The sequence below is a fragment of the Taudactylus pleione genome, unplaced genomic scaffold (assembly GCF_031769625.1).
Source record: "Taudactylus pleione unplaced genomic scaffold, aTauple2 ptg001034l, whole genome shotgun sequence".
Lineage (NCBI taxonomy): Eukaryota > Metazoa > Chordata > Amphibia > Anura > Myobatrachidae > Taudactylus > Taudactylus pleione.
Window position 1 is genome coordinate 245,866 of NW_028285435.1, and position 20,107 is coordinate 265,972.

At 44.7% G+C, this 20,107-nt stretch overlaps 1 protein-coding gene across 4 annotated transcripts in view; it reads right to left on the reverse strand.

Moving 5' to 3' along the window:
- LOC148454027 (tropomyosin beta chain) overlaps positions 1–19,160 on the reverse strand; it is a 64,321-nt gene extending 45,161 nt beyond the window's left edge. Inside the window, exons 1-2 of one of the 4 annotated variants that reach the window (XM_088461332.1) lie at positions 18,436–19,160; positions 15,142–15,267 (exon numbers count right to left, since the gene is read on the reverse strand). In XM_088461332.1, the coding sequence (XP_088317458.1) occupies positions 15,142–15,267; positions 18,436–18,549 (240 nt within the window). In that variant the 5' untranslated portion in view covers positions 18,550–19,160. The remainder of the gene's footprint in view (positions 1–15,141; positions 15,268–18,435) is intronic. The other 3 variants (XM_088461330.1, XM_088461331.1, XM_088461329.1) reach the window with 3 other exon arrangements.
- Between the last annotated feature and the right edge of the window lie 947 nt (positions 19,161–20,107).

Consider the following 20,107-nt stretch of genomic DNA (forward strand, 5'->3'; position numbering starts at 1 on the left):
CTGCTCCCTATGCTTTATACTGACCTGACACTGCTCCCTATGCGTTATACTGACCTGACACTGCTCCCTATGCGTTATACTGACCTGTGACAGAGGGATCACTACTCCCTGTGCTTTATACTGACCTGACACTGCTCCCTAGGCTTTATACTGACCTGTGACAGAGGGATCACTACTCCCTGTGCTTTATACTGACCTGACACTGCTCCCTATGCTTTATACTGACCTGACACTGCTCCCTATGCTTTATACTGACCTGACACTGCTCCCTATGCGTTATACTGACCTGACACTGCTCCCTATGCTTTATACTGACCTTTGACAGAGGGATCACTACTCCCTGTGCTTTATACTGACCTGTGACAGAGGGATCACTACTCCCTGTGCTTTATACTGACCTGACACTGCTCCCTATGCTTTATACTGACCTGACACTGCTCCCTATGCTTTATACTGACCTGTGACAGAGGGATCACTACTCCCTGTGCTTTATACTGACCTGACACTGCTCCCTATGCTTTATACTGACCTGACACTGCTCCCTATGCGTTATACTGACCTGACACTGCTCCCTATGCGTTATACTGACCTGTGACATAGGGATCACTACTCCCTGTGCTTTATACTGACCTGTGACAGAGGGATCACTACTCCCTGTGCTTTATACTGACCTGACACTGCTCCCTATGCTTTATACTGGCCTGACACTGCTCCCTATGCTTTATACTGACCTTTGACAGAGGGATCACTACTCCCTGTGCTTTATACTGACCTGTGACAGAGGGATCACTACTCCCTATGCTTTATACTGACCTGACACTGCTCCCTATGCTTTATACTGACCTTTGACAGAGGGATCACTACTCCCTGTGCTTTATACTGACCTGACACTGCTCCCTGTGCTTTATACTGACCTGACACTGCTCCCTGTGCTTTATACTGACCTGACACTGCTCCCTGTGCTTTATACTGACCTGACACTGCTCCCTATGCTTTATACTGACCTGACACTGCTCCCTGTGCTTTATACTGACCTGTGACAGAGGGATCACTACTCCCTGTGCTTTATACTGACCTGACACTGCTCCCTATGCTTTATACTGACATCTGACACTACTCCCTGTGCTTTATACTGACCTGTGACAGAGGGATCACTACTCCCTGTGCTTTATACTGACCTGTGACAGAGGGATCACTACACCCTGTGCATTATACTGACCTGACACTGCTCCCTATGCTTTATACTGGCCTGACACTGCTCCCTATGCTTTATACTGACCTGTGACAGAGGGATTACTACTCCCTGTGCTTTATACTGACCTGACACTGCTCCCTATGCTTTATACTGACCTTTGACAGAGGGATCACTACTCCCTGTGCTTTATACTGACCTGTGACAGAGGGATCACTACTCCCTGTGCTTTATACTGACCTGACACTGCTCCCTATGCTTTATACTGACCTGACACTGCTCCCTATGCTTTATACTGACCTGTGACATAGGGATCACTACTCCCTGTGCTTTATACTGACCTGTGACAGAGGGATCACTACTCCCTGTGCTTTATACTGACCTGACACTGCTCCCTATGCTTTATACTGGCCTGACACTGCTCCCTATGCTTTATACTGACCTTTGACAGAGGGATCACTACTCCCTGTGCTTTATACTGACCTGTGACAGAGGGATCACTACTCCCTGTGCTTTATACTGACCTGACACTGCTCCCTATGCTTTATACTGACCTTTGACAGAGGGATCACTACTCCCTGTGCTTTATACTGACCTGACACTGCTCCCTGTGCTTTATACTGACCTGACACTGCTCCCTGTGCTTTATACTGACCTGACACTGCTCCCTATGCTTTATACTGACCTGACACTGCTCCCTGTGCTTTATACTGACCTGTGACAGAGGGATCACTACTCCCTGTGCTTTATACTGACCTGACACTGCTCCCTATGCTTTATACTGACATCTGACACTACTCCCTGTGCTTTATACTGACCTGTGACAGAGGGATCACTACTCCCTGTGCTTTATACTGACCTGTGACAGAGGGATCACTACACCCTGTGCTTTATACTGACCTGACACTGCTCCCTATGCTTTATACTGACCTGACACGACTCCTTATGCTTTATACTGACCTGTGACATAGGGATCACTACTCCCTGTGCTTTATACTGACCTGTGACAGAGGGATCACTACTCCCTGTGCTTTATACTGACCTGACACTGCTCCCTATGCTTTATACTGGCCTGTGACAGAGGGATCACTACTCCCTGTGCTTTATACTGACCTGTGACAGAGGGATCACTACACCCTGTGCTTTATACTGACCTGACACTGCTCCCTATGCTTTATACTGACCTGAAACTGCTCCCTATGCTTTATACTGACCTGTGACAGAGGGATCACTACTCCCTGTGCTTTATACTGAACTGACACTGCTCCCTATGCTTTATACTGACCTGAAACTGCTCCCTATGCTTTATACTGACCTGTGACAGAGGGATCACTACTCCCTGTGCTTTATACTGAACTGACACTGCTCCCTATGCTTTATACTGACCTGTGACAGAGGGATCACTACTCCCTGTGCTTTATACTGACCTGACACTGCTCCCTATGCTTTATACTGACCTGACACTGCTCCCTATGCTTTATACTGACCTGACACTGCTCCCTGTGCTTCTAACTGACCTGTGACAGAGGGATCACTACTCCCTGTGCTTTATACTGACCTGACACTGCTCCCTATGCTTTATACTGACCTGTGACAGAGGGATCACTACTCCCTGTGCTTTATACTGACCTGACACTGCTCCCTATGCTTTATACTGACATCTGACAGAGGGATCACTACTCCCTGTGCTTTATACTGAACTGACACTGCTCCCTATGCTTTATACTGACCTGTGACAGAGGGATCACTACTCCCTGTGCTTTATACTGACCTGACACTGCTCCCTATGTTTTATACTGACCTGTGACAGAGGGATCACTACTCCCTGTGCTTTATACTGACCTGACACTGCTCCCTATGCTTTATACTGACCTGACACTGCTCCCTATGCTTTATACTGACCTGTGACAGAGGGATCACTGCTCCCTGTGCTTTATACTGACCTGACACTGCTCCCTATGCTTTATACTGACCTGACACGACTCCCTATGCTTTATACTGACCTGTGACATAGGGATCACTACTCCCTGTGCTTTATACTGACCTGTGACAGAGGGATCACTACTCCCTGTGCTTTATACTGACCTGACACTGCTCCCTATGCTTTATACTGGCCTGACACTGCTCCCTATGCTTTATACTGACCTGTGACAGAGGGATCACTGTTCCCTGTGCTTTATACTGACCTGACACTGCTCCCTATGCTTTATACTGACCTGTGACAGAGGGATCACTACTCCCTGTGCTTTATACTGACCTGACACTGCTCCCTATGCTTTATACTGACCTGACACAGCTCCCTATGCTTTATACTGACCTGACACTGCTCCCTATGCGTTATACTGACCTGACACTGCTCCCTATGCTTTATACTGACCTGTGACAGAGGGATCACTACTCCCTGTGCTTTATACTGACCTGACACTGCTCCCTAGGCTTTATACTGACCTGTGACAGAGGGATCACTACTCCCTGTGCTTTATACTGACCTGACACTGCTCCCTATGCTTTATACTGACCTGACACTGCTCCCTATGCTTTATACTGACCTGACACTGCTCCCTATGCGTTATACTGACCTGTGACAGAGGGATCACTGCTCCCTGTGCTTTATACTGATCTGTGATAGAGGGATCACTGCTCCCTGTGCTTTATACTGATCTGTGATAGAGGGATCACTGCTCCCTGTGCATTATAGTGACCTGTGGTAAAGGGATCACGGCTCCCTGTGCTTTACACTGATCTGTGATAGAGGGGTCACTGCTCCCTGTGCATTATAGTGACCTGTGGTAAAGGGATCACGGCTCCCTGTGCTTTATAGTGACCTGTGGTAAAGGGATCATAGAGGGATCACTGCTCCCTGTGCTTTATAGTGACCTGTGGTAAAGGGATCATAGAGGGATCACTGCTCCCTGTGCTTTGTAGTGGACTGTGGGTACAGGGATAATAATGGGGGAAATAGTTCAAAACTATTGTATTTTACAGTGGAACTACAGGTGACAGCAGGTGGCCGGCACCCGTACCCCCAGTGTAAAATAAAAAGTTAAATTACTACAGTACTCGTCCTGTCCCAGTATTATAGTAACCAAAGATCACCTCACAGAGATTGGTTACTATAATACTAGGGCAGGATTATACCTGTGATCATTGGTTACTATAATACTGGGGCAGGATTATACCTGTGATCATTGGTTACTATAATACTAGGGCAGGATTATACCTGTGATCATTGGTTACTATAATACTGGGGCAGGATTATACCTGTGATCATTGGTTACTATAATACTGGGGCAGGATTATACCTGTGATCATTGGTTACTATAATACTAGGGCAGGATTATACCTGTGATCATTGGTTACTATAATACTAGGGCAGGATTATACCTGTGATCGTTGGTTACTATAATACTGGGGCAGGATTATACCTGTGATCGTTGGTTACTATAATACTAGGGCAGGATTATACCTGTGATCGTTGGTTACTATAATACTGGGGCAGGATTATACCTGTGATCATTGGTTACTATAATACTGGGGCAGGATTATACCTGTGATCGTTGGTTACTATAATACTAGGGCAGGATTATACCTGTGATCGTTGGTTACTATAATACTGGGGCAGGATTATACCTGTGATCATTGGTTACTATAATACTGGGGCAGGATTATACCTGTGATCATTGGTTACTATAATACTAGGGCAGGATTATACCTGTGATCATTGGTTACTATAATACTAGGGCAGGATTATACCTGTGATCATTGGTTACTATAATACTAGGGCAGGATTATACCTGTGATCATTGGTTACTATAATACTGGGGCAGGATTATACCTGTGATCATTGGTTACTATAATACTAGGGCAGGATTATACCTGTGATCATTGGTTACTATAATACTAGGGCAGGATTATACCTGTGATCATTGGTTACTATAATACTGGGGCAGGATTATACCTGTGATCATTGGTTACTATAATACTAGGGCAGGATTATACCTGTGATCATTGGTTACTATAATACTGGGGCAGGATTATACCTGTGATCATTGGTTACTATAATACTAGGGCAGGATTATACCTGTGATCATTGGTTACTATAATACTGGGGCAGGATTATACCTGTGATCATTGGTTACTATAATACTAGGGCAGGATTATACCTGTGATCGTTGGTTACTATAATACTAGGGCAGGATTATACCTGTGATCATTGGTTACTATAATACTGGGGCAGGATTATACCTGTGATCGTTGGTTACTATAATACTGGGGCAGGATTATACCTGTGATCGTTGGTTACTATAATACTAGGGCAGGATTATACCTGTGATCATTGGTTACTATAATACTGGGGCAGGATTATACCTGTGATCGTTGGTTACTATAATACTGGGGCAGGATTATACCTGTGATCGTTGGTTACTATAATACTGGGGCAGGATTATACCTGTGATCATTGGTTACTATAATACTCGGGGAGGATTATAATTGAAGATTTGTTACTATAATGCTAGGGAGTTATTAGACCTGTTAATACTGGTTACTATAACACTGGGGTAGGATTATAACTGATTTGTAACTATAATACTGGGGTGGGATTTTAATTACTATAATACTAGGGTGGGATTATACAAATGAAGGTTGATTACTATTTGGTATGGAGATGGGGAATATGTCAGGTTGAAGGGAGAGTATCATATGTATATAATGTTAATGTACAATGTTATTTCAATGTGTGTATTATAGAGGTGCTGTTCTCACATAGGGGTCTATTTAGTAAGCCTTGGACGGAGATAAAGTACCAGCCAATCAGCTCCTAACTGTCATGTCACTGGCTGCATTTGAAAAATGACAGTTAGGAACTGATTGGCTGGTTCATTATCTCCGTCCACTTTAACTCTATCCAGAAATAAGTATTATATAATGGTGCCTTGATAACAAGAAATGTACTGAACACAGGGGCACAAGCCCAGACGGTTCAGGCTGCCTAACACTGGTTAGGGCCGGTGCTCCCGAACGCCGGCTTCCCGACTGTCTAATTCCGGCATGGGTTTAATGACAGGCGTCGAAATCCCGATGCCTGTCATTTTACCTATGCCAGGAGCCCAAATAATATACACATACATATACTGTACCTATTACACCTACATATACACCTAACATAAATATCACTATCTATCCTGATCACACTCCCACAGATACTATACACATATACTGTACCTATTACACCTACATATACACCTAACATATATATCACTATCTATCCTGATCACACTCCCACAGATACTATACACATATATACTGTACCTATTACACCTACATATACACCTAACATATATATCACTATCTATCCTGATCACACTCCCACAGATACTATACACATATATACTGTACCTATTACACCTACATATACACCTAACATATATATCACTATCTATCCTGATCACACTCCCACAGATACTATACACATATATACTGTACCTATTACACCTACATATACACCTAACATATATATATCACTATCTATCCTGATCACACTCCCACAGATACTATACACATATATACTGTACCTATTACACCTACATATACACCTAACATATATATCACTATCTATCCTGATCACACTCCCACAGATACTATACACATATATACTGTACCTATTACACCTACATATACACCTAACATATATATCACTATCTATCCTGATCACACTCCCACAGATACTATACACACATATACTGTACCTATTACACCTACATATACACCAAACATATATATCACTATCTATCCTGATCACACTCCCACAGATACTATACACACATATACTGTACCTATTACACCTACATATACACCTAACATATATATCACTATCTATCCTGATCACACTCCCACAGATACTATACACACATATACTGTACCTATTACACCTACATATACACCTAACATATATATCACTATATATCCTGATCACACTCCCACAGATACTATACACATATACTGTACCTATTACACCTACATATACACCTAACATATATATCACTATCTATCCTGATCACACTCCCACAGATACTATACACATATATACTGTACCTATTACACCTACATATACACCTAACATATATATCACTATCTATCGTGATCACACTCCCACAGATACTATACACATATATACTGTACCTATTACACCTACATATACACCTAACATATATATCACTATCTATCCTGATCACACTCCCACAGATACTATACACATATATACTGTACCTATTACACCTACATATACACCTAACATATATATCACTATCTATCCTGATCACACTCCCACAGATACTATACACATATACTGTACTTATTACACCTACATATACACCTAACATATATATATCACTATCTATCCTGATCACACTCCCACAGATACTATACACATATATACTGTACCTATTACACCTACATATACACCTAACATATATATCACTATCTATCCTGATCACACTCCCACAGATACTATACACATATACTGTACCTATTACACCTACATATACACCTAACATATATATCACTATCTATCCTGATCACACTCCCACAGATACTATACACACATATACTGTACCTATTACACCTACATATACACCTAACATATATATCACTATCTATCCTGATCACACTCCCACAGATACTATACACATATATACTGTACCTATTACACCTACATATACACCTAACATATATATCACTATCTATCCTGATCACACTCCCACAGATACTATACACATATACTGTACTTATTACACCTACATATACACCTAACATATATATATCACTATCTATCCTGATCACACTCCCACAGATACTATACACATATATACTGTACCTATTACACCTACATATACACCTAACATATATATCACTATCTATCCTGATCACACTCCCACAGATACTATACACATATACTGTACCTATTACACCTACATATACACCTAACATATATATCACTATCTATCCTGATCACACTCCCACAGATACTATACACATATATACTGTACCTATTACACCTACATATACACCTAACATATATATCACTATCTATCCTGATCACACTCCCACAGATACTATACACATATATACTGTACCTATTACACCTACATATACACCTAACATATATATCACTATCTATCCTGATCACACTCCCACAGATACTATACACATATACTGTACCTATTACACCTACATATACACCTAACATATATATCACTATCTATCCTGATCATACTCCCACAGATACTATACACATATACTGTACCTATTACACCTACATATACACCTAACATATATATCACTATCTATCCTGATCACACTCCCACAGATACTATACACATATATACTGTACCTATTACACCTACATATACACCTAACATATATATCACTATCTATCCTGATCACACTCCCACAGATACTATACACATATATACTGTACCTATTACACCTACATATACACCTAACATATATATATCACTATCTATCCTGATCACACTCCCACAGATACTATACACATATATACTGTACCTATTACACCTACATATACACCTAACATATATATCACTATCTATCCTGATCACACTCCCACAGATACTATACACATATATACTGTACCTATTACACCTACATATACACCTAACATATATATCACTATCTATCCTGATCACACTCCCACAGATACTATACACACATATACTGTACCTATTACACCTACATATACACCAAACATATATATCACTATCTATCCTGATCACACTCCCACAGATACTATACACACATATACTGTACCTATTACACCTACATATACACCTAACATATATATCACTATATATCCTGATCACACTCCCACAGATACTATACACATATACTGTACCTATTACACCTACATATACACCTAACATATATATCACTATCTATCCTGATCACACTCCCACAGATACTATACACACATACTGTACCTATTACACCTACATATACACCTAACATATATATCACTATCTATCCTGATCACACTCCCACAGATACTATACACATATATACTGTACCTATTACACCTACATATACACCTAACATATATATCACTATCTATCCTGATCATACTCCCACAGACAGTATACACATATATACTGTACCTATTACACCTACATATACACCTAACATATATATCACTATCTATCCTGATCACACTCCCACAGATACTATACACATATATACTGTACCTATTACACCTACATATACACCTAACATATATATCACTATCTATCCTGATCACACTCCCACAGATACTATACACATATATACTGTACCTATTACACCTACATATACACCTAACATATATATCACTATCTATCCTGATCACACTCCCACAGATACTATACACACATATACTGTACCTATTACACCTACATATACACCTAACATATATATCACTATCCTGATCATACTCCCACAGATACTATACACATATATACTGTACCTATTACACCTACATATACACCTAACATATATATCACTATCTATCCTGATCACACTCCCACAGATACTATACACATATATACTGTACCTATTACACCTACATATACACCTAACATATATATCACTATCTATCCTGATCACACTCCCACAGATACTATACACACATACTGTACCTATTACACCTACATATACACCTAACATATATATCACTATCTATCCTGATCATACTCCCATACCTCTACTCTCCATACTCTGCTATTACTGTAATATACATCTATATACCTCTACTCTCCATACTCTGCTATTACTGTAATATACCTATATACTTCTGTCCCTGCAAGAGATTTTTAATAAATCCCTGTGATACTGCAATGCGAATTCTGTCGGTAATATCACACTACAATCTGCATTTGAATGCGGATTGTAGTAAATAGAGACTAATGTCCTTATTGTGGTGACTTGCAATACGTAAGGATTACTATAAAAGCTGCGCTATATATATATATATATATATATATATAATTGTGTTGATTGTTATTTATATGAAATGATATAATTCTGTATTGGAAGCTACTGGTAGTGGTATAACATTGCCGTAATGAGTTTCAGGTAGACTCATACAGGACGTGATTTCCATGAACAGGAATATTTAGATATTCATAGATATACATTTATGTTGCCGTAGTGACGATGCCGTTTGTCGCTGGGTGGGAGAGGAATGACATTTTCAGTGGTAAAATAAAATGTGACTAAATGTGCGATAGTACGCTAATCCATTCGCTATGCCGTCGCAGCACTACATAAGGACGCCCGCTTCATTTACTACATCCATGATGTTCAGCAAGTCTGCAAAACCATCGGTAACGGCGAGTACCATCGCAGCCTCACGCAAACGTGCACAATGTCAGACCTTACTCAGGAATTGGTAACTTCAGCGCACGCTATCAGGCCTCAGGCTGTGTAAGGCATCACAGTGGATAATTTATGCAAGCCCATACAACGGTGTTCAAACGCACTGGCACGCCGCGTTTCCCCGACCACCCCCCGTCACCACCCACAAATGGCACTTCCTGTCACTCAATGGTGAGAACAGCGAAAGTAACCTTACGTTACCTTTGCAGGTCTCACTATTGAAGTCAATGGTGGGAATCGCTCATTGGCTGAGAGATGGAAGGCTTGCCTCTCTCAGCCAATGAGCGCTCAGCACTGGGATTTCTATAGTGAAATCCGGTGGCATTCGGGTAGTACTGTCCTTGGTACCAGTGTCCCGTGCTCCGCGAAGTTTCGGATTTCTGTTTTGAAAAGCCCTATGGATGCCTACATGGAACTAAGAGGACGTGATCCGCACATAGTGAGAGGTGAGTATAGAATGTTTTTACAGGTACCTATGGATTCTTACTGGAGAAGAGGGCGTGATGGGCTTTAGGAATACATAGGTGAGAGAGTGAGAGTGCATGTATGTTTTAAAAAAAACACAAAACACACACCCACCGTGACAGTAACATTTTATTAAGTATTTATTTGCAGTGGAACTACAGGTACCAGCGGTTCTGTAATGCCCCGCATTCTGGTACTTGTGGTTTTCCAAGTACCAGGATGCGGGGGAGGCTGGCTGGGGCCAGTAGTTTCACTGCAAAAAATTAATATTCTTAACTCTTTCAATCGCATCACACATTAAATAATCAACCAGGTACCCTCCACTCCAGGGGTTCCTTTATTGGGGGGGTCCCCAGCTCCCCAGGGATCCCCGGCCTGGGCTGACTAGCAGTCAGGGGTAATGCTTTGGCTGGGGGACCTGGTGAAAGGGTCCCCCTGGCTGTGGCATTACCCCCCCGCTAGGAAGAGTCCGGTGCTGGATATGGAAATTACAGGGGACCCCTACGCTTTTTGTCCCCTCTAGTTCGATAACCAGGACCAGATCAGAGCACAGTGCTGGGGGTGGGGGGGGAGGGGGGAGGGGCACACAGGTTTTTTTTTTATTATTCTTATTTTCACACAGGTTTTCATTTTGTGAGACCCAGAAGCACAGACGGATGTTCCTGATCCATGCGTTCATCTGTATTGGCCATCACATCGTTCATGTGTTTAACCATCACTGACAACTTATGTGCCTAATAGATGGGGATTAAGTATGTTGAGATGTGAAACTGAAATTGAAATTATGTTCTATTTGAGATTTCTATTTGGGTGGTTTTGGCGTCTTTTTTGTGGCTGATTTGCACTATTTATCGGGCCGTTGTAACATACGAATCCTTAGTAAATTCTGAGGTCCTATTGAATCTATGGCAAAAGGCTGCCAAGTTGAATCGATGGTCTATTTGTCTGAAAACATGTTATCGTCAGATATTTAGGTGTCCTCGACTGGGTTTTAGACATCAAATAGAGCAAAGTTGGCTGATTTTAGCGCTTAGTAAATTACGAATATGCATTTAACGTCCGATTTTTGCCGCTTTCGATGTCATTCAAGCTTAGTAAATGTACCACAGGGGGTCTATTTACTATGCAGTGTTAGGAGACAGTTGGGAGCTGATTGGCTGGTACCTTATCACTTTTCACTCTGTCTCCTAACACTGCTTAGTAACTAGACCCCTGAGTGTGATTGAAAAATTATACATCAATTAATTAATCAATCAGTAACCGGAAAGTACAGATAAGCCCCGGTTACACTATGTTACTAGGGTACAATAATACCAGTGAAGATTGGCGATTATAATACTAGGGTATAATGATACCAGTGAAGATTGGCGACTATAATACTAGGGTATAATGATACCAGTGAAGATTGGCGACTATAATACTAGGGTATAATGAAGATTGGCGACTATAATACTAGGGTATAATGAAGATTGGCGACTATAATACTAGGGTATAATGATACCAGTGAGGATTGCTTAGTGTTAGAACTGAGTATTATTTTGTCAGCGAGGATTACAGGTAACTATACACTTGGTTGGGATGATGTTACCAATATACTGGCATAAGGTTATGTGAGTGAGGATGGTTACTTTAATAACCGAGTATTACTAGATGTGGTGAATTATCGGGTGTTGGGTATGACTTTATAGGAAGCGTTGGGGATACATTATATACTGAGTTATATAAAGGTGTTTACTGGTAGATGAAATGTGGTCTGGGGAAAATACTCACTGGCTGTAACTGAGATCCTCATTTTATTCACACCCTATAAATAACATGTAATTCACGCCAAACATGCAAGTGCTGGGAGCGTGGGGCGAGACGGAAATATGGGGGAGTATGGGGGGTGGGAGGCTCACTAATGATGTGGGAGATATGGGGTGAGACAGAAATATGGGGGAGTATGGGGGGGTGGGAGGCTCACTAATGATGTGGGAGATATGGGGTGAGATGGATATATGGGGGGTGGGAGGCTCACTAATGATGTGGGAGATATGGGGTGAGACAGAAATATGGGGGGTGGGAGGCTCACTAATGATGTGGGAGATATGGGGGGTGGGAGGCTCACTAATGATGTGGGAGATATGGGGTGAGACTGAAATATGGGGGGTGGGAGGCTCACTAATGTGAGAGATATGGGGTGAGATGGAAATATGGGGGATGGGAGGCTCACTAATGCTGTGGGAGATATGGGGTGAGACAGAAATATGGGGGAGTATGGGGGGTGGGAGGCTCACTAATGATGTGGGAGATATGGGGTGAGAAGGATATATGGGGGGTGGGAGGCTCACTAATGATGTGGGAGATATGGGGTGAGACAGAAATATGGGGGGTGGGAGGCTCACTAATGATGTAGGAGATATGGGGGGTGGGAGGCTCACTAATGATGTGGGAGATATGGGGTGAGACTGAAATATGGGGGGTGGGAGGCTCACTAATGTGAGAGATATGGGGTGAGATGGAAATATGGGGGATGGGAGGCTCACTAATGCTGTGGGAGATATGGAGTGAGACAGAAATATGGGGGCGTATGGGGGATTGGAGGCTCACTAATGATGTGGGAGATATGGGGTGAGACGGATATATATATGGTGGAGTATGGGGGGGTGGGAGGCTCACTAATTATGTGTGAGATATGGGGTGAGATGGAAGTATGGGGGGTGGGAGGCTCACTAATGATGTGGGAGATATGGGGTGAGACGGATATATATGGTGGAGTATGGGGGGGGTGGGAGGCTCACTAATTATGTGGGAGATATGGGGTGAGATGGAAGTATGGGGGGTGGGAGGCTCACTAATGATGTGGGAGATATGGTGTGATATGGAAATATGGGGGGGAGTATGGGGGATGGGAGGCTCACTAATGATGTGGGAGATATGGGGTGAGACGGATATATGGGGGATGGGAGGCTCACTAATGCTGTGGGAGATATGGGGTGAGACAGAAATATTGGGGCGTATGGGGGATTGGAGGCTCACTAATGATGTGGGAGATATGGGGTGAGACGGATATATATATGGTGGAGTATGGGGGGGGTGGGAGGCTCACTAACTATGTGGGAGATATGGGGTGAGATGGAAGTATGGGGGGTGGGAGGCTCACTAATGATGTGGGAGATATGGGGTGAGACGGAAATATGGGGGGAGTATGGGGGATGGGAGGCTCACTAATGATGTGGGAGATATGGGGTGAGACGGAAGTATTGGGGGATGGGAGGCTCACTAATGATGTGGGAGATATGGGGTGAGATGGAAATATGGGGGATGGGAGATATGGGGTGAGATGGAAATATGGTGGAGTATGGGGGATGGGAGATATGGGGTGAGATAGAAATATGGGGGATGGGAGATATGGGGTGAGACAGAAATATGGTGGAGTATGGGGGATGGGAGATATGGGGTGAGATGGAAATATGGTGGAGTATGGGGGATGGGCGATATGGGGTGAGATGGATATATGGGGGAGTATGGGGGATGGGAGATATGGGGTGAGATGGAAATATGGGGGATGGGAGATATGGGGTGAGATGGAAATATGGGGGATGGGAGATATGGGGTGAGATAGAAATATGGGGGATGGGAGATATGGGGTGAGATGGAAATATGGTGGAGTATGGGGGATGGGAGATATGGGGTGAGATAGAAGTATGGGGGATGGGAGATATGGGGTGAGACAGAAATATGGTGGAGTATGGGGGATGGGAGATATGGGGTGAGATGGAAATATGGTGGAGTATGGGGGATGGGCGATATGGGGTGAGATGGATATATGGGGGATGGGAGATATGGGGTGAGATGGAAATATGGGGGATGGGAGATATGGGGTGAGATGGAAATATGGGGGATGGGAGATATGGGGTGAGATAGAAATATGGGGGATGGGAGATATGGGGTGAGATGGAAATATGGGGGATGGGAGATATGGGGTGAGATGGAAATATGGGGGATGGGAGATATGGGGTGAGTAATGAAGCATAAGGGAATATAGATGTAATACAGGAATAATATTAAGCACTCACATCGGCTGCTTTCTTCTCCGCTAGTTCCAGCCTCTCCTGAGCATCCTTCACAGACTCTGTGTACTTCTCCACCTCGTCCTCCGTACCCTTCGTCTTCTTCTGTAGCCCCATCACCTCCTCCTCCAGCTGCAGACACAGATTTTATATACATCATATGCAATATATATTTATCACATCATATACAACATGGACTTGTGCATGATTCCTCCATGGGTTCCTGCTTTAATGACTGCAGTAATATTTGCACTAATGACTTCACATTTGCCACAGAATAATTATGACAGAGCAATTCTGTGAATTATATACAACTAGCTGGAGTAGCCGGCGTTGACCGGGATTTTAAGAATGTTTGTTTAAACATCATCCTCCACCAAACCTGTCCTAAGGCAGAGCCTCACGAAAAGTGTGACAAACTTCCCCATCAACAGCCCTATGGTCTTCGAAGGAAGTAGGACCTGTAATGGTGTAAAGCAAACTTCGGAGATGGAAGCATTCAAAATGTGTCGGATGTACAGTGTAAACACGGCCAAGAGCTTCTGTTGCTCTGATACCAGGATGACCATCTACAGCGACTCCGTTTTCTGCACAGAAACTTTTCCAGGAGCATTCCATGTTTAATAATTTGGTAGCTCACAGTACAGCAGGGTCCTTGCAAAGTCATAATTTTGACACAGTGGGAAGAAAAAAGTCAATGTTGTTGCATAATTTGGTATAGTCAGAGAGCTGAGAATGCTGGGAAAGCCTGCTAAAGTTCTCTTCGATAATAAACCTTAAGATCATGACAAAACATGACAACACAAAACGCAGGCTCCGAGGCCCTACCCATATGCCGTGAAGCTCCACAATGAGCGTCCAGCAAAAATTGTGTTTTTTAATTAATTCAAAATTAACATTAATTCGATTTTTTTAGATGCCTCTGCCGTGTTTTAATATGCTCGTATGTAAAATTTCACGATCTTGGCTTGTAAACTGTGGATTTGTATAGAAAGACAGAAGGACAAATTTTCGCTTTTATATAGTAAATTATGTGGAACATACGAGGGCCCGGCTCTGCTGTAGCGGAAAAGGCAAGAAAATCACTGGGGATGAACAAACTATGGCAATGACATCACTGGGGATGAATAAACTCTGGCAATGATATCACAGGTGATTAATAAACTCTGGCAATGACATGACTGGGGATGAATAAATCCTGGCAATGACATCACTGGGAACCCTGGTGATGACATCACTGGGAACCCTGGTGATGACATCACTGGGGATAAATAATGTATATATAAATATATAGCCAGATAAATACACTGCACATTGCAATACCTAACACAAGATGTCGCTATAGTGCAAGGACAAACACTGCACACTGGGCTGCAGTTTCTCCAAGTGTCCCTTAGTGTGTCCTCTGTATATTTCTGTCTAGCTCAGGATCACCCCCAGACCACTCACCCAAAAGCCTCTTACCATCTACCTGAGGGGCACCCCTAGGCCTCTTTCCAGCTACCTGAGGGACACCCCCAGGCCTCTTACCATCTACCTGAGGGACACCCCCAGGCCTCTTACCATCTACCTGAGGGACACCCCCAGGCCTCTTACCATCTACCTGAGGGACACCCCCAGGCCTCTTACCATCTACCTGAGGGACACCTCCAGGCCTCTTACCAGCTAAATGAGGGTCACCCCCAGGCCTCTTACCATCTACCTGAGGGACACCCCCAGGCCTCTTTCCATCTACCTGAGGGACACCCCCAGGCCTCTTACCAGCTAAATGAGGGTCACCCCCAGGCCTCTTACCATCTACCTGAGGGACACCCCCAGGCCTCTTACCATCTACCTGAGGGACACCTCCAGGCCTCTTACCAGCTAAATGAGGGTCACCCCCAGGCCTCTTACCATCTACCTGAGGGACACCCCCAGGCCTCTTACCAGCTAAATGAGGGTCACCCCCAGGCCTCTTACCATCTACGTGAGGGACACCCCCAGGCCTCTTACCAGCTAAATGAGGGTCACCCCCATACTTTTTATCATCTGCCTGAGAGGCATTTTCAGACCTCTTATCTACTGTGCCTAGGGGTCACCAAAAGGCCTCTTGCCATCTACCTGAGGTCACCCCATCCAAAATATGATAAACTCACCTACTAACCAGGTTATTTCCCACAGCTTCATGACAAGAGATATATAAATGGGCCAAACGTCTCACCCTAACTGGCTATTTCCACTGTGAGATAACTACCCTGCAACACCACATGCAGAATGTAATAAAGATTTTGACTGTAAGAAACTAATTACATTGTAAAAACTTTTGGCTTAAAATCAACCTCAATAATCTCACTGGTTATAAACTTCACCAACACTGGTTACTTCAATATTGTGTTTGCAATTAAAGGTCCTAAATATATAGCCAAGATTCCACGTGTGTCTGCTGTCCAGTAGATTGTTAGCTCCTCAGTCCAGCTTCACTTGCTTGGCAGATTCCAAAGTGAGCAAAGTGTAAGGCAGGACACCAGGGGAGAGTACTGGGGTTTGCAATGGGTGTTGTGGGTACAGAGATGATGAGTTTAATAATCTTTTAAAAAGAGGCAATCCATTGGGGGTAGTAGTGGTGGTAACAATGAGATTGGCTGTAGGAGGACACTGGGGGCAGTAGTAGTCAGACCATGGTGGGGATAATAGGAGGCAGTAGTAGTTATACCCCGATGGGGGTAACAGTAGTAGACCCCAGCTAGGAGCTGTAGTAATAGGCTGGGAACAGTAACGACAGGCTGGGGCAGTAGTAGTAGTGAGACCTCGGCTGGGGGTAGTAGTAGTGAGACGTCGGCTGGGGGTAGTAGTGACAGACTGGAGGCAGTATTAGTAGTGAGACCCCGACTGGGGGTAGTAGTAGTAGTGAGACCCCGGCTGGGGGTAGTAGTAGTGGTAGTGAGACCCCGGCTGGGGGTAGTAGTAGTGACAGGCTGGGGGTAGTAGTAGTAGTGAGACCCCGGCTGGGGGTAGTAGTGAGACCCCGGCTGGGGGTAGTAGTAATAGTGAGATCCCGGCTGGGAGTGGTGGTAGTGACAGGCTGGGGGTAGTAGTAGTGACAGGCTGGGGGTAGTAGTAGTAGTGAGACCCCGGCTGGGGGTAGTAGTGAGACCCCGGCTGGGGGTAGTAGTGAGACCCCGGCTGGGGGTAGTAGTAATAGTGAGATCCCGGCTGGGAGTGGTGGTAGTGACAGGCTGGGGGTAGTAGTAGTGACAGGCTGGGGGTAGTAGTAGTGACAGGCTGGGGGTAGTAGTAGTGACAGGCTGGGGGTAGTAGTACCTGCTTGCACCGGTCCTCCGCCTGCTTCTTGTCGCCCTCCGCCTGCTCCGCCCGGTCTATCGCGTTCTCCTTGTCCAGCTTCAGCATCTGCATCTTCTTCTTTATGGCGTCCATGGCTGCGGGTCTGAGAGCGGGGCTCCGGCTGTGCTGGGTCCGGGGGTGAGAGCGGGGCTCCGGCTGTGCTGGGTCCGGGGGTGAGAGCGGGGCTCCGGCTACTGCTGGGTCCGGGTCTGAGAGCGGGGCTCCGGCTACTGCTGCAGCTGCTGAAGTCCGGGGGCTGGAGGAGAGCTGCCCGGACCCCCAGCTTTATATCCCGGGACCCAGACACCGCCCAGCCCCGATTATCACTGCCTTGTATGGTAGAGACGTGGCGCGGGAGGGAGGAGGATGTGAGAGGGGGATAAGGGGCAGATAGGGGTGAGGGGGGACAAGGGTATGATGCAATGGGTAGGGTATTTGATGAGGGGAATGGGGGCAGATAGAGGTGAGGGAGGATGAGGGTGTGATGTGATGGGTAGGGGAGGTGATGAGGGTGATAGGGGCAGATATAGGTGAGGGTGTGTTGTAAGGGGTAGGAGAGGTGGTGAGGGGGAATGAGAGGCAGCAATAGGTGAGGGGGGACCAGGGTGTAATATAAGTGTTACTGGAGGTGGTATGGGGAGATTAGGGGCAGATAGAGGTGAAGGGACCAGGGTGTGATGTAAGATGTAGGAGAGGTGGTGAGTAGGGATGAGGGGCAGAGAGAGGTGAAGGGGGAGACAATGTTGTGATATATGGAGTAAGGGAGGTGGTGAGGAGGAGGGACATGGTGTGATGTAAGGGGAAGGAGAGGGGCACATACAGGTGAGGGCGGGCAGGGTGTGAAATAAAGGGTAAGGGAGGTGGAGAGGCATGATGAGGGGGCCGATAGAGATGAGGAGGGACCAGGGTGTAATATAAGGGTTACGGGAGGTGGTGAGGGGGATTAGGGGCAGAGAGAGATGAAGGGGGACCAGGGTGTGATGTAAGATGTAGGAGAGATGGTGTGGAGGGATGAGGGGAAGATAGAGGTGAATGGGTAGGAGAGGTGGTGAAAGGGGCTAATGAATAGACAGATGTGAGCGATGACCAAGGTGTGATATAAGAGATAGGAGAGGATGAGGAGGGGAGAAGGGTGTAGTGTGTTGTAAGGGGTAGGGGAGGTGGTGAGGGGTGGGGCACATGGAGGTGAGGGGGCAGGGTGTAAAATTAGGAGTGGGGAGGTAATGAGTAGGGATGAGGGGCAGCTAGAGGTGGGTAGGAACTAGGATGTGATATCGGGGTTGCGGGAGGATGTGCGGAAAGATTATGGGCAGGCAGGGGTGAAGGGGGACCCCGGTGTGATGTAAGATGTAGGAGAGGTGGTGAGGAAGGATATAATGGGGCAGATTGAGGTAATGAGGGACCAGGGTGTGATATAAGGGTTATACAAGATGGTGAGGGGAAATTAGGAGCAGATGAGGGTGAAGAAGAACCAGGGTATGTTGTGGTGAGGAGGAGGGAACAGGGTCTGACGTAAGGAGTAGGGGAGGTGGTGAGGGGAGAAGAGGTGAAAAAGGACCAGGGCGTGATATAAGGGTTACAGGAGGTGGTGAGGGGGAGATAATGGAGAGTATAAGGGTTCGGCGGAGACGGTGACACAAGATGAGGGGCA